Source organism: Adelges cooleyi, unplaced genomic scaffold, assembly GCF_023614345.1.
Source record: "Adelges cooleyi isolate 19-005CV unplaced genomic scaffold, UGA_ACOO_1.1 ACOO_flye_CR_arks_rails_tigmint_CR_PRNA_4, whole genome shotgun sequence".
Lineage (NCBI taxonomy): Eukaryota > Metazoa > Arthropoda > Insecta > Hemiptera > Adelgidae > Adelges > Adelges cooleyi.
In genome coordinates this window covers 10,475-28,335 of record NW_026096078.1, presented here as the reverse complement: position 1 = coordinate 28,335, position 17,861 = coordinate 10,475, and the positions used below count along the sequence as shown (strand labels likewise).

The 17,861-nt window shown below is 34.0% G+C and overlaps 1 protein-coding gene across 1 annotated transcript in view; it reads right to left on the bottom strand.

Moving 5' to 3' along the window:
• Positions 1–5,708, bottom strand: part of LOC126841623 (uncharacterized) — a 7,948-nt gene extending 2,240 nt beyond the window's left edge. Inside the window, exons 1-4 of the mRNA XM_050578202.1 lie at positions 5,654–5,708; positions 4,759–4,821; positions 4,641–4,691; positions 4,518–4,583 (exon numbers count right to left, since the gene is read on the bottom strand). Of these exons, the coding sequence (XP_050434159.1) occupies positions 4,518–4,583; positions 4,641–4,691; positions 4,759–4,821; positions 5,654–5,708 (235 nt within the window). The remainder of the gene's footprint in view (positions 1–4,517; positions 4,584–4,640; positions 4,692–4,758; positions 4,822–5,653) is intronic.
• Positions 5,709–17,861: the final 12,153 nt, after the last annotated feature.

Sequence of the window (17,861 nt, the reverse complement as noted above, 5' to 3'; positions counted from 1 at the left end):
ACGGGAAATACCCTTCGTTTTCATTAACCGGAACTGTCCATCGTCCGGAAACCAGGTTCTGGTGTTCACCAGCTGGACGTCGGTCAGTGACCGCGCGGCTTCGTCCAGCGACGAGGGCAGAAACCTGTCCAGAAATACGGTTATTGTAGACCAAAAATATTGCTTTGTTTTTATCATTCTTACCGGTACGAATCGATAAACCGCATGACGATTGTGTGACTCCCGCCGTTTTCATCGTCCAACTGCAGAAACTTGGACAACGAAATATATTTTACTTTCGTCTTGGCGATGACTTGGATTTGATTTGTGTCGTCGGCGAGGACGGTGGTGAGGAAATGACTGTCGTAGTTCGAAAAATTGTGGAGTACGATCAGTACGTAGTTCGGAACTCGTAGTTTTAAGTTGCACACTCTGTGAGCCGGGCCTCTGTATCGTCCGCTCAGGTGACAATGGTCCTGCACCTTGTCGGCCGGCGTCAACGGTTCGCGGCACATGTAGCACGCGGTTGCCGCATCGTTCACTGCCTGCTGTGCGGGGGTAAGGGGGGTCATATCCACCGGGGTAAAATAACGTCGAGCTATGGCCTTCGCGTCCCGTTCCTACCGTTCTTCAAATACTTCCATACAATCCGCGCCCCGGTACAGTTCAATTTTGTCAAGTGACGAATCGAAATCGCACTTGACAAAGTAAGCGAAACTACACGCTAAATGCTCCGCGATGTCGTAGGTCCCACCGGAGGATTGCTTCGGTGTCTGCGTAGATACAGAATGGAACGGTAACGGTGTTTTTCCAATTGAGGAACTCGACGATATTTTTATCGGCTGATGGGAGAACGACGCGACACCGCCGGCATTCGTGTTGATCCATCGCCGCTTGATTCCTAAACGTGAGGAGACAACCGTCACACAGAAACGCTCTATGCCCACGCCTAGACAATTGTTTCCCCATGGCGCGCGCCAAGTCGGTTATCAACACATAATGGCCATCGGTGCAGTTAACCGATGTGACGTACATCAGGTTCACGTGGCGCATCCGCTTTTCGGTCGTATAGTAAAGCGGCCCGACGATTTTGTTATCCTCCTAAGCGTACACGTTAACGCTGATCTCGTTGTCGGTTTCGAATTTTGGGATGCACTTTACCGCCACCGGCATCGAGATTCCGCGGGTTTAGAGTATACGGTTGAAGGGGGGATAGCTCGTAGTACGCGTGGGGTCAACACCTACCGGTGCAGGGTGGATGTGCGCCACAATTGCCCAAAAAAAGCATGCATCATCGGTGTTCGCGATGTTCAGGACTGCCCTCTTTCGCAACAGCGAGGGCGGCAGAGAGTAGTGCACGATGGCCTGAGCGGATTATACTTGTACGTCGACGTTTCGAGGTATACGTTCTCGCGAAACGCCCACTCCGAATCGCCACGTTCAAATTCGTCGGCGCCCGTACGAATGATATCAGCAAGCTGTGTGTACACTATGTGCTGATCCTGTCCCTGTGTCAGTATGACCGGACCGGCCGCGTGATCTTGCATACATGTGTTGTACACATCAGGGCCACCAGTAGCCGGCTGCTTCTGTTTTTCGTACACCGCGTACAAACCCAGACTCACTTTAAGCGCGACGTACCTAACGAGCTGTTTTTCCCACACCTTCAGCACCTTAGATTCCGATCGGACCAAGAACTCGTTAATGTCGGCGGCCGTGCTTCGACAATCGATTTTGAAATTTGAAATTCGGCCGTCGAAAGCATCGCCGAATCGAGCTGTTCGTAAAGCAAATACATACCGTTATTAATATTATTTTTTTTTTGTCCCATTCGATTCTTTATCATACTTGTCCGACAGGTGGTCGTCGTGTCATCATCCTCGCTAACATCGTCATCGCCGACGCCATCATCGTTGTTGTCGCGCGCTATGAATATTAATTACAGTACACTGTTATTTCCTTATAAATATTGTCTATATATATATATTGACATATCATCTGTATTACACACAGTAAAATCAAACAACAAAAATATAACCCACATGAATATAGTCGATAAAAAAAATGTAACGCGTTCCGAAAACTATGTGTGTGGTGCGGTCGAGCGTGATCGGTTCCCAGGTGCGAGTGGTACCGGGATCAAATCCGGTTCCCCTCTCAACACTTTTTGCAGTATTTTTACAACTTTTATGGTAATTTATATCGCAAGAAGACTAAAAACTTATAAAATATTTATATTTTATTACTACAGAATACATGATTACCCTCAAATGTACTTGATAACCGAATGTAATGATAAAAAAATGTTGTAAAAAAATGCAAAAAGTGTTGAAAGGGGGACCGGATTTGAACCCGGTACCACACACACTCGTGGGAACCGATCGCACCACATATAGTTTACATAGCGAAACCTATAGAGACTTCGTTCCAAAGCATGTCCCGCGACACGCACCAGTTATATATATATATATATATTTCATTATTATATTGTATGTTGTGTTGTGTACAATGCTGTGTGTGTGTTATACCTAGTAATTCCAAATATTCATCTTACTACATTAAAAAATAGAAATATATATATATAACTCACCTTATTAATTTCTTTAAATTAATTAATCGCATAAATATCAGTTAAAAAAAAACCTTGTATTTCCCTTTCATACCCTATTTATCATTTAATGATTATTTTAAATTATTTACTAAATTGCTTATCATTACATAACTCTATATAATACTGATTCAATCAAAAAATTCATTTAAGTATTATTTATAACAGTGATTCAATAACCGCTATTGTTAATTTCCTTCCAACTTTATTCCTTTAATTAAATTTGTATGTATACCACGACTTGTTAATTTAATTTAAATTCTACATTAACTTAAATAACAGGTAAAAAATTGTATTTTACTTTTCAATTTGTTGATTTCATTTTAAATTAATTAATAATATTTGATTTTAACAATCATTGGAATTTTCTTCATTTAATAATTGATTTTAATAGTGATTAAATCATAAACTAATTATTACCTTAAATAACAGTTAAAAACTTATATTTTCCTTTCCAATTTTTGTTAATTTAGTTTTAAATTATTTCATACCTTATTTATCATTTAATATTTATTTCATAACTATTTATAATAATGATTCATTCAAAATTGATTTAAGATTTATTTATGCCAGCAATTTAAAAAATATTGTTGTAAATTTAAATTTCCTTCCAACTTAGATCCATTAATTAAATATGTGCATTACGGTTTGTTAATTTATTTTAAATTCCAACATTAAAAAATTATATCATGTAAAAAAATTTATTTTAAATTAATTCATAACTAAATTATCATTTTACTACTTATTTTAAATTAATTTATCATTTAAAAATTTAATATAATAGTGCTTCAAACATGATTCATTTAAAATTGTAATTTCGGTGCAAATTGTTATTTAAAATATACTGGTGTCGGGAAGACAAGTACATATTCCAATAAAATTAGATTATACTACTAACTGTTGAATAATATATGTACATAAATATTTATATAGATATATGTGTATATATATATATATATATATATATCACTATACGTATAATCATATTATTATTATTATTAATTGTGTTGGTTGTATTCTTACGGTTCGGAATTTGTAATTGCATATTATCGTTATTGCGGCCGTCTGTAGCAGACGTTGATGTGATTATACTCGGCACATCGGTAGCGTCCATTTGACCTATATGATCATATTTATTAGTACTTATCCGCACGCGTTATTTTAATTAGTGTAATTGATTATACCGTTCATTGCCATGGCACCACCAGTTCTTATCGCTGTGTCGGAGACGGAGGCCAGACGTCGATATATTCTAAATTGATCAACCCTGTTATTGCTTTGTATATTTTTATTATTATTATTTTTAACGATATTTTGGTCGTCGCAGACACTGCTGTAATTGATCGAATCCATTGTCACCGGTACTCTTTCTGATACATATATCGTGACCGTGTTAGCAGAGTTGAATGAATGTATATTAATTAACTTAAATCATTATTTTTTTTTTGTTTACCTGTTTCCCCGATGTTACTAAAATTGTCTGCTTCACTATTCTGTAGTCAAGTCTATCCATACTGTAATTAAATAACAAATAGAATCGTCCTATAATATTATATTTCTTTTTTTTTTTTTAATTAGTCTTCCGACTGGTATTGCCTACCTACAATTGTCCTCCATTCTTCCCTGTCTTCTATTTTCCTCATAGATAGTGAGTTTGTAGGAATTTGGTCTTGGGACTATAATGTGGTGGTTTCCCGTTGCCTTCCACATCGTAGTATAGTAGCCGTGTTCATGGTCTCCGTGCATGCCTACTACTACTATCTGGCTATAGCTGTACCTGCTTACGAAGCATCCACCTATAGCCACTACTGAAGGCGCTGCCGCCCACCTTCAGGTCCATTTTTGTCGCTTCTTACGACAGGCATGGACTACCGCGGGTGTATTCTGGCCCCCACCCACAGTTAACTTTAATCATTATTTATTTGTTTACCTGTTTCCCCGATGTTACTAAAATTGTCTGCTTCACTATTTTCTTCTGTAGTCAAGTCTATCCATACTGTAATTAAATAACAAATAGAATCATCCTATAATATTATATTTCTTCTTTAATTACCTTCATCATCAACATGGATTTGACGATGTTCAGTGTGTTGAGACGCGGTCGCTGTAATAATATTTCACTTTTCTTATTATGGTTCTATTTATTTATGATTTTTTTTTTTTTTACTTACTCGGTTCACTGTTAATACTATTGACGGATTCATCATCATCATCCACGGTCAAGTCTACGTGTACTGTAATTACCCAGATCCCAATGTTATATTTGATTGTGTAAAAAAAAAAATATATATATATATATATATACAACTTATAATCAACATATAATTATATATCTATAATTAATACTAATCTATTTCTTTTTTTTTCCTTACCTTCGTCGGGGGTTTGCTGAATTGATCCGGGTTGATGCGGTCCAACTGTAAATAACGTGTCAGGGTGATATTAACCTATTTAATCCTATTTCCATATTCGTTTATACCTAAGTAATGGTTGAACTGTCTTTGATGTCGTAGCATATTGCTTCGTCTAGCAAACGTGAACTTACATACAGGACAAGACTGAGCCATTTTCACTGTGTGTATGTGTTAGGATGAACTTGCCGATTATTGAAAGACAATATATATCGTTAGAGCCGGTATTTATAGTGCATATCATAATTCTGTCTGCTTTTTTTTTTTTTTAATTACCATATACTGCACTACTGGTATGTATATCTATATTAATTTGACCCTATATATTCACCCCACGTATGGCGTGATCGATTATCATTTTCAAGAAATCGAGTACATCAGCATTTTGGTTCGATGTCTAACGTGCTCATTTGCCGATTGAACATACATCACTGTCGACAATGTCCAACTTTAACTTGGTATGTACCAGTTCTTCATTAAATTATACTTAATTCTGTTTTTTTCGTTAGTGGTGATTTTTTTTTTTTTTTTATCGCCAGATTAATTTCCAATGGATTCTGATGAATTCCATTGAGTTTATCCCCGGGACTTGGTCCTCAGTCCCGTCTTGGGCAGCGACACAACCACCAACAATATCAGCAACACCGCCACCCACCAACTACGTCGTGGACGTTGTCATCATCACCCGGGAACGACAGCGATGATGTCATTCCGGGGACGCCGCCGTCGTCACCCAGTTCTCAACGAGCGTCTACCGGTAAGTGTTTTGTTCCCCGCACCGAGCTTCCACACACACACACAATAATACCCACTACCTCCCCTTTCTTGGTTTAGATGATCTTTGGGAAGCCACGTCTAGTTCACTTGAACGTCAACTCGTTTAAGTGTCAGATACGGTCGATGTCATCCCTGGGACGCCGTCGCCACCACTACCAACACCCAGATTGTGGAATAGCAGTAAGCATACCGTTATTCACGATGATCGCAAACATTAACACTCTCTTTCTCCCTTAGACGGGTCCACCAGTTCCCTTTGGAACGACGATGGGCGTGACGTAACCCTAAATCAAATACTTCTGGCGATTGCAGACGCGGAAGAATTGGACTGGTGACCCTTTTTTTTTTTTTTTTTGTCTTACTTATTTGTATTTATTCTTTTGCTATACCTAATATAATTTTAAATATATATATATATATATATATATATATATATATATATATATATATATATATATATATTCACCGTTTCGTATGTACATATTTGTAATTAAATACCTGTCGCATGATTATATTTTGTGTGTGTGTTTGTGTGTGATAACAGGAGCATGATAACAGGAGCCGGTACGGCCAAAACATACTACTTACGTTTATATTTTCCAGTAGTATCATATGGAACATAAAACTTACAATCAGTGGTCCATACGTTTTGTAAAATAGAAACCTTTTTTTCGTCGCTTAAATAGCTCCTATATCAAGCTTAGAATCTAAAATATGTTTAATTACCGGAGAAATAACTTCTACACATGAAGCGGCTTGTTTTGTTTCAGATGCCACAGTGTCTTCATCTAGGAAAACATTTGATAAAGATGGAACAGTATCATCGGTTGACTGTTTAGATTTTTTAAAAAAAGTCAACAATGACTGAGTTTGTTTGATTATATTATTTTAATAAAATTAATTTTACTCAAGAGAAACACAGTGACACACGTCTACACACGTTATTAGTAAAATATATTATGAATTCGATAATATTTCTAAGCAAGCCAAACCCCCAATTCTTAACATAGCATACAAAAAACAAATAAAAACATTTCGTTTTTGCTTTATTTTTATATAACATAAATATTATTCTAGTATTTCTACAACATCTGCGATTAGTTCGATTTGTTATTGATATAAGTAGGTATATATGTAGGCTATAGCAATCTTCTTTTTATATCGTTGACATTTTTTTCCCATTATAAAATATACTACTGATGTTTAATTGTTTTTATTTATTTAAGCAAAATATTATGACGATGATCACTCCTCTCCCTACGCTTTGCCACAAGACTGAAAACAGTTAGCGCCCGTAAGTCGGCCGCCCAAAATATAATAATAACAACTTTAGTCGTTGTGTTATAAAAAAAAATCGTAAATAGCAATTTATTATTTTTAAAACGACAATATTGAACTTCTACAATTTATATCCTATAGATATAGGGTATAGCTCATGCCGCTTAGATAGAATTAAAAAAAAAATTCCTGAAATTTCGGGGGGGGGCTGAAGCCCCCTCAGCCCCCCCATAAATACACCCTTGCGTTTCTTGCATATTCTGTACAAAAAAATGAAATGTCAAATTGTTGTTTATTTTAAGCTGAAGCATCTAATGTCTAATATATATATATTTAAATTATTATAAAATAAAGCATACGAACGAAATTCAAAGTAGCACCAATAAAAAGTAAAACAAATATTTTTTAATTTCTGAAAAGTACAAGTGAGGCGGTGCCTCACTTGCCTCACCCCTAAAACCGCCACCGATTCATATTACTCAATTTTTGTCTATTTATTATCTACGAAGTTTAACATTGAAATCAATATAATATTTTTTTTCGACAACCGTTCAAAAAGCGCGCGCGATTCGTCCGATGTAGGTAACCGTGTGGTCACAGAATTCGACCGTTACACATAACCAGACTGTGCGTTGCGTCGCGTCGTTCCTTATCACCACTCTGTGGCAGATTTTAACCTAATACGTACCGTCTCTTTTCTTTATCTTATTGGAGCTGCTGTTAAGACGACTCGAGTCATTTCTCTAGCCGTCGACCGTCGGCCAAGTCACGTTTGATTTTTATTGCATATTTACTTTATTTGTATTGTCTTACCGAATCGGTTTTTTTCAGTTTGTCCGTTTACCATTTGTTCGGATTAAATGGAATACGTGTAGTGGAGATTTTTGTTAATCGCAGCAACATTGCATTGCTGCTGTTATGAAGGATAAATATTTTATGTCGACGGCGGTAGCGTTTTTCGTTAATATGTCTTGTTTACCTATTCGAGCCTTTGGTTTATAATTAAAATCGCCGTTGTACACAATTATTGTTGTGCGGCTAATGGTTTATTATATATCGCCGATTAACGGACCGTTATGGTGTAATTTACTTGTATAATGCTTATGATGAACCTATTTACCTACATGATAAACTCGATAAAATATTCGATATTTGGTAATTCACCTTGAAGTTCTTGGTGTGTATGATTGACGAGTCTATTACAATACATATTATGTATTACTTGATGAACATGTTGGAATTTTTTTTCAACTAGATAAAACGGTTTAAACGATAAAAAATAATTGTTGACAGCAAATACACATATGACATTACTATGTATGTGGCCCTAATATTTTTGAACAAATAAATAAAACTTATTCAATATACAATAATCATTAGCTATTGGTTAATGTGTATGTGCCAGCCAACCGCAATACGCCCGTCAAAATTTGAATATAATCAACTTTATATTAGTGATTACAATTCAGATGAACTGGTGAACAGATGTACTTTTAAATTTTTATTGCAAAATTTGTATAAAAAATATATATTATTATAATGGCTTTAATTAACATTGGGCGAAAATAATTACTTGTTCATCCACCAACGTATTTTGAACATTAAAAAATGCTAAACAGTGTATCACTATCACCTATTTAAATTGACTCTTAAAAATTAAAATTGTATAATACTGTGGCAATTAAATTAATAATTAACCAATTCCTATGTTTAATGAGTAATGACGTTTATTACTATAAGTATTAAATAATTATACAAAAGTAAAACCCATAAGGTACAAAAATATATTAAATATGTATCGTAAAGTGCACACAAGAGAACAACGTCGCAATTAACAGTGATGCTATCATTCTATATATTTTATACTGTTGTATAGAGTAGAATTTAAGTAAATAGATTAAGTTAAACAAAATATATTTTAAAATTGTATAATATTATGAACTGTAACAATAACGCCAATTCGGCAGTCCATACAGTTGACCCGTAAAAAAGCTTACGTAATATTTTGCGACTGAAAATTATTGTTGAACAAATTGTGGGTTACGTAAAATAACAATAATAGTTTTTCCATCATTGTGTCCATTCGACCAGTGATTTACTCGAAAACTTCTATGAAGTGTCTCAAAAAGTTGGAATGCCTACGGCTGACTCTGCTTACTGTTATCCCCTAAAACGCCACGGAATAGTTTTTTGCTCCTCTTCATCGATCACTAATAAACATAGGTGTCAAAACCAAATTACACGTATATACTGTTAACATATTACAAATATTACATATTTTACCTAAATAAAATGTATAGTTTAGGTATAGAACTAGATCTAGTTAAGATTAATTAACTAATATACTTTCTACGCTACTAAAAAGATAAATGTCAAGAAAAACTTTTTACTACAAAAGCTATAAGGTTTAGATGATTCTGCAGTCAGACAGTATTCGAGCTGTATCATGTAGTTCAATTACTTAGCCTATGAAAAGCTATATTATGGTCATCGTTATTTTAGCTATATTTGCTATCCGTAATCTAGTATTACTAATACGCTAATACAGAAACGGCTCTTTGATTTCCTTACTTCTAATGCTTTTGGTTAAACTTATTAAATATTGTGCCTTTCCTGATATTATAATACTCATAACCGAAAGTTATACTCTATATAATTTGGCTGTCAAGTATAAATTAGTTTTACCATATCTTACATATGTATTCTGTAGTTAAGAGTACATGTAAGAGCTATATGAGCTTTGTCTTTCAGACGATATATTAATTTATATCAAAACTGTGTACCTAAAAGATATATTAGATCAAGAAAAACGGAATATATGACACTTGTAGCTTAAATTACATAAATAACTAGAATACAATTTAAAAAAAGGACGCATACAAGCAAAAACCTGTCAATGTGAGATATGTAAGAAGACATTTTCACATTCTGGAAATCTTAAAATTAAAACTTTAAAGTTAACAATTAATATAAATGTAATTATTTAGAAATTACAATGGAAATTTCTTAATTATACTAGGTTCATAATTATACATTTCTAATTACTTAACAATTGCATAATAGTGAAACTAGTAGGTTTACCACAATACATAAAAACACTATAACTATAGATGCTGTCATATATTGACTACCACTTACAGTGGATTCTAACGTTAAAGCCCCTTGCACGGTCAAATTTAACGTGTGAGTAAAGCATCTAAAATATTTTAAATGAAGTATAGATAAAGCTCTTTTTATATTACTTGCACTGTCTGATACTGCAAAAATAGTTTTGGTTTGTAGATCCCATTCTTTTAAAGTCATATTTATTTTGTTACTTAAATTTACACCCTTATGGTTTTCAGAAAATTTTTTGCAGCCCAACAAAACGGATTTCAAAGTAAAACTGTCATCAATGAAATGGAAAGTAATTGCAATGTAACCAATATTATTTCTGGACGTCCAACAATCTGTTGTCATACAACCAGTTATAGCTCCAAACTAACTATATCCATACTTTCGTTAAAACATTTTTGATATAGTGCTGGTATATGAACCTTAGACAATGTATGGCGATTTGGAATTTTATAAGAAGTGTTAAGCAGTTCAACAAAATGTTTAAACCCTTCGTCTTCAACTATTTGAAAGGGTTGGAAATCTTTTGTTATTAATCGAATAAGTGCATTATTAATTTTGTTTTTGTGTGTCAATTGTCATTTTTTTTTTGAGCATATTCACTTACATTAGTTTGTTTTCTGTTATGAATATTAAGTATTGGAATCTGAAAAGATGCTTTTTCATATGAATTGTTTTGTAGGCAGATGTGTAATGGATAAACAAGTTAGTTCTTGTCTAGTATTATTTGTATTTTATTCATACAGAAAGGGGACTTAATTATGATAGTTGATGAGCATATTAGCAATGGTTCAATAACGTACATTTAGCAAGAAAAAAAAAATTCCACCCGCCGACAAGGCCCAGAGTGGATACCAATGATTATTAAACTTACACAGTACATACTGTTAATTTATAGTCATACTGCGAACTGCTATTAGCAATAGTATCTAATAAAACAAGAAATTAAAAACACATGATAGCATATCATCTGTTTTTACAAAAATAGCAATAGCTGCTATTTTTAAGTAGCAATAGTATTAGCAGTTGCTAAAAAAAAAATAGCAAATTACCACCTCTAGTAGTTAGTACAACTAGCGTATAACACGATTGTGTCCGAATGATAACAACATGTTGAGTGTTACCAACATAACAGTCATAATGCGTATAGTGTAAACAAGCTTTTAAATTGTGTAATGAAAGTTAGTTTTGTTTTTTAAATTGTTGGTATGAACTGATTAATAATATGTCTTCGAGTATTTCTTTTGACATCTTCGCATGCTTGTCAAATAAGAAAAATGTCACATTTGAAAATAGACGCTCAACCGTTACCTATAAGAAATAAAACAAAATTGTTATATACGTCGATTAACAATTTTTTCATAATAAACTTATTACGCATTGTATATGAAAGATGTTTTGAGGTATTCTTAAATTGAGATCACATTGTATAAAAACAATATAAAAAATAAATTTTAATTTCTTATTAAACCCTATGAGATACTGAGTGGTTCATGATAAAATAATCATCTTGTATTACTCTAAGGATAAAAACTATTAGCTAGTTAAAAAGACCTAATAAATAATTAAAATATTCAATAAGGATTGAATAATAAATGTATAAATAATAACTGGATTCATAAATAAAATAAATTAACTACTGTTATAACTTATAACCTTTAAACAGTAAGTTGTGAAAATTTGCATAGTAATAACATAACAGATTTGACTTTTAGTATAGGATAGAAATTTGAAACTTAGAAAGTCAAAAATACCAAATAAATATTAGAAAATATTTCAATAATAATTAATATATGAATAATACCAACTAAATAATTCAAGAACAATTAATATTTGTATAAATAATTAAATAAATAATTGAAAAAAAATTCTATAACAACTGTCAAAACAAATCAAAATAAATGTACTTCTGTCATAATATGTAAAGTTTTAAATTTGTTAATGAAAGTTACAGTTAGTTTTGTTTTTTGAATTGATGGTACGATCTAACTAATAATACGTCTTCAAGAATTTCTTTTGAAATTTTCGCACGCTGGTCCGACAAAATAAATTTGAAATTTGAAAAAAGACGCTCAACCGTTACCTGTAAGAAATAAGATAAAAATATTATAAACTTAGAAAACATTTTTTTATGATAAACTTATTAAACATTGTATATGAAAGATGTTTTAAGGTATTCTTAGTCCGCAAGTCAACAAGACATCGTCGTCAACGTGGAGTTTAGGAAAAAAAGTCTAGAGGAAAAGATACACACATACAAAAATGTTCAAAAAGAATATGAATAAAATACTAAAAAACCAAAAATAAAGAGACATAAGTAAATTTAACAAATAAGTTTATATTTGATGGATGTTAGTGCAAGTATTAGTTAAGTAATTTTATAAAAAGTTAGAAAGCATTTTTCCAAATGACTAGTAGTATATTTTCACTCATATTATGTATCCTTGTCTCGTTCATAAATTTGTTTGATTGCCTTCGAACGTTTCGTTTGTGAATCTTTTGACGGTGTCTTGTTAAACATCCGTTCATTTTCTATCAGCTCGTTTTCTAACTCGTCAGAAGACGAATAATTGTCCATTGTACATTGAGATGAGGTAATGGATCCTAATTCAGTATTTGTTTATTTTAGTCCTTTATCGTATAAACGTAAAACGGAATTAACAGCTAAGTGTTTGGATATTTTGCAGAAGTACTATCAGCAATAATATGGGCAAATAATTGTTTTATAATATTTAAATTATTTATATTATTTAAAAAATATATTAATGAAGAGATTAATACCAACTTTTATATCGCGATGGTTCCTCTTTCTTTTATAGCATGTTGCCCACAGGTGACCAGCCTTTTTACAGTAGTGACACCCTAAAAATATAATAGTCGCAGTTTAATAAACCGCGAGTAAAAATTTGTGAATTTCTTTTTACTTTTTTTCTTTCTGCATTTTTTAATGTGGTGGTCCCCACCACATCTGAAGCATTTTATTTGTTTTTTGGAAGGAGAGCCTCCCCATAATGATAATGTACAGTAGTCTAAAATTTAAAAAAAACGGTTTTATGGTTATATATAAAAAACAATTTTTTATGTGAAAACTTACTGCGTTTACGTTGTAGTGGTGACCAGCACCTCCGCCGTTAAGCCTTTTGACAGTAGGCCTATTGTACTTGCCTAAAAAACAAAAAAAAATTGGATTATTACAGTGCTCATTAATTTTTTCCAATCAAAATTGCTTTGCGAGGGACAAACACATAATATTTGTAAAAAATAAAAAAATTTCGCAATACATAGAAGAGAACGTTACCTGTGTTGTAGCGTTTTTATATTTTTTTTATATTGATACTCGTTAAATTATAATAAATAAATACAAAAATCAATTTTAACGAATGAATAATTTAGGATTGTGTTAAACAAGTTCATGAAAAACTAAAACGCTTCGACACAGTTTTTTTCGGCATGCTGTAAAAAGTTAATCTATTTAAAATTAAAAATTTCAATAAAGAAATAGTGCTCTGTAAAATGCATTTATGTAGCACGTTTTATTTTTATTCATAACGGGAAATCAGACAAGACTATAGAATTTAATACATATTTTACAGTACACGATATTTAAATCTTGGATACAAAACATTATAAACTAGTACATGACATAATATGACTCACGTTTAGGAGTAAAATTTAGGTTTGTTATTCGTTTTGTTAACTTCGATGTCTCCTCATCGTTGTCTGTCGAATAATAATCAGTCTTCGGTTCTGAAAAATAAATGTATTAATTAAGAGATTAATACAAACCTTTATACTTCGACTGTTGCTTGACCTCTTCCTACAGTCTGAACAAATGACTACTTGACCTACAGAAGTGACACTTTTTTTTTTTTTTTATCGCTGAATTGCCCAGACTGGGAGAGACGCTTTCGCTTTGCTTACCTCCCAACCTGGCATCGTTTATTCACAATAATTTACAATTATTTATATATATATATATTTACAAAAAGACCGGTTCCCAGTTCGCAGGGCGGTCTCACAATATGTACAACTACCGATTTGACAATACCCTTAAAGCTATTTAAGCATAAAGCTATTTTGCCTACAATGACTACAGCCGTCCTTCATATGCGATACAGGTTTGTCAATACTAGGACTAGGATTTAACTAGTAGGTTCTGCTAATGCTGAAAAATTGATAAGTCGTTTGGACTCGGCTGTAAGTGGTAATTTTAAATACGGTCATCATATCACCAGATAAATTTATAAGGGAAACTTATTATTGTTCAAAAGGGTTACCGAGTGATGTCGATTTTCCTATTGACCCAAAAAATATAACTGATATATTAGGTTTCATGCGCCTAACAAAATTGTCAGTTAATTACGTAGGGTCACACATCAACTTCAAATTAGACGTTCCTCTGTGTATATGACTCCAATTTAAATTATATCGTTTATTATCTCTTCCGGTCAACCTAACATCCATCGTCCCCTCGTCACTCGTTGTCTGGAGTACTGCCGCCTGCTACACCGCTACACATCTTCCTCGACAGACTGGCCAGGATACAGTTAGATGGGACGGTGGGCCAGAATCTTGCGCTACTGGCTTGCACCGTCACCATCGTTCCCGAGTTGGCCCATCGTTCCACTGATCGTCTGGAGTACTTCTTCACATCTTTCTCAACAGGCTTCGCAGTTCATTCAACCAAATCAAGAATAGATTACAGTGAATTTAAATAACGAAACATTTGCCCCCCTAACATATCACGATGTTGAAGACAGCGTTTACTGACAATCAAAGGTTAATAGTTTGGGATGCTAAGGAGATCACAAAAAAAATATTCATGTGGGAAAGCCATTAGGATGTCTAGCTTTTCTTTTTTTATCTCTGAATGCCCAGACTGGCAGGGGAACGCTTTCGCTTTGCTTCCCTCCCAGCCCGACATCGTTTATTCACAATAATTTACTTATATAATTACAAAAAGACCGGTTCCCAGTTCGCAGGGCGGTCTCACAATATGTACAATTACCGATTTGACAATACCCTTAAAGCTATTTTTCAGGGAGCAACCTCCGGCTGCCTTTGTTCTTGCCTCTTTGCCTTTTCTCGCTCCATCATCATCCGTTTGACGAAGCCTGAGATTGCTAACCACGCCTCCCTTGTCTGGAGCATTGCATCCACCAGCTCGTCCATACTCAAGTTGATTTGTAAATCCCGCCTCCATCTTGCCCATGCGTCACATCGGAAGACCGCGTGCTCAGGGGGTCGTCCGGGGAATACCGCACTGTGCGCAGTTGTCATTGTCGGTTAGGCCAAAGCGAGAAATAGATAAGATCCAAAACAACCATGGCCTGTTAACAGTTGCGTCAGATGGAAATCAACCTCTCCATGTCTCCTGTAGCGTGCATGAATTTTGTTTATGAAAATGTTTTGGAGTTGATTAATTTTCATTCGAGGCTTCTATTGCAGACACGTTTTGGCCCTCGATCTTCAACACGGCTTGATGGAAAGTAGCTGATTTTGCGTGCATGAAATATAACCATAATTCAGAGCTGGGATTTTCAAATAAATCTTTCAATATATTCGGACATTTATCAAATTTTACCTAATCTAACTAGACTCGTGAGCCATAATACGCGTTTTTACGGAATAATACGAGTGACTTGTAGATTTATCTATTCCGCAAATAGCGAGATCGACTCTTTTTCGCGGTAACTCATTTTTCATGAAACTACTCTGTGAACCCGTGTTTAATAACGCTCGCCCATGAAATACTTCACTTGACCTGTATTTTTATTATCGCGGTTGACAATAAAACTAGTTTTTGAATGCTACAATTTGCATGAGTATTTAATGACATCTCAACATCGTTGTTGGACTCACTTGACAGATGTAAAAGTGTATTGTGCGTTTTCATACATTTTCTACAACCAGAAAACCTGCACGCTTTTCCTTCAGAATGACGGACTAAACATATCTCGTGAATTTTCAACTGCGTTACCATTTGCCATCGCTCGACTTCTGTGAGCGCCAAAAATTTTGGGCATCTATATATCGCGTGTTTATGTTCGCACGTATAGCATTTGAACTTTACGGAAGTCGAGTGCTTGAAGAATTCTACGGTGGGCTCCTGGTCATTGTTCTTACATTTTTTCAAAAACATATATTTGGCCATACAATTATTATTTTTTACTTTTGTATGAAGATAACGATGCCTTCGCATGCCGCCAAGAACTTTCAATTGTGTTGGTGCGCGCACCTGTTTCGGGGTCTTTAAAATTAACGCTGTGGTTGACATCAAGTTCACATCCAACTTATAAATAATAACCAAATTAAAATAATAATTTAAAGGGTTAAAGAAATGTGTGTTGCCACAAGAAGAAATGAAAATATAGATTTCTTATTTTAGGTTATAATTTACAAATTAAATAATTTGCAAATGGTAACTCTTTGGCCAGTCATATCTAAAATTCCCGTGAATTTAGCATTTGATCAACAATCAACCTACAACAAATAAGGATACCAATTTCTGTGTACCATGCAAATAATCTTATTTCTTAAGATCACATACAAGTAATGTACACTTTAGTAATTCAATAAATATTAGGCACCCTGAATTCAAGCAAATGTATGTTATGCTAACATTTCCTCTGTAGTATAGTGGTAAGTATCCCTAGAGGATATGGGGGATAGATCCCCCCCGTGGCCCTTTTTTTAGTGCAAAATAACAGGTATTAACATATGGCCCAGTATAATTGCCAAATTCCCACAAGTAGACTTTAATATCGCTTCGGTGTGTAAACAGAATAGAAAAAGCCGAAAAGAGGTTGGCTGAGTGTGTTCATTTGAATCTGAGGTATCATTAAAGTTAACAGTTTTTGGAATATTTTTCACAGATCGACGTTCTCAAACAAACTTAAATGTAAGTTTCTACTTCGATGGCTAGGAGAGGTGTTGATCTGACATAACCCATAATACTTCTAAAACAAGAAGCTTGTAGCTTGTTGATTTTTTTCCAATTGGAAGTGGAGGCTGGACCGAAGAGGAAACAGTAAATAGATAATAAGGGCGAAGGATGCGACCCCCACCACTTACGGGTTACAGACCGAAGAAAATTGGCCCAACAAGAAGTAAAGGATGTAAGCGACGTAACTTAGAATCCAAAGTGATTCCTAAATATTTGATAATTGGAGCAAAGGGGATAATATTATTATCAATATAAATAGTAGGGAGGTCCAAGAGTCTGCGCCGAGTAAAAACTACCGATTTACATTTCTCAGGAGCAATTAAAAAAGATAGGTTGGTAAGAATAGAACTTAAATCATTGAGAGCAAGGTTGAGGGAATCAATAGCAAGGTTAATATGCTTGTTCAAAGAAAAGAAAACTATGTCGTCAGCATAAATGAGACATTGATGACCATTTCTTAAAGGATGGTTTGCAATGAAGCTCATGAAAACATTAAAAAGTAACGGGCTGAGAAAACTTGGGAAAGATCAGAAAAAGTAGAGCATGAGTCATACAAACCGTAAGGAAAGGAGATAAAAAGGTTTCTGTTAAAATTTGATTTTATATATTTTTAAAAATGTGATGTTTCTATTGATACGCAGGAGGGGGTGAAAAAAACAGATATTTATTTTTCATAGAATTTGTTATTCAACTATAGTTAGGTTGAATAAAAACATAATTTAAAGTTTTTTAGCTTCGATGCAAAGCG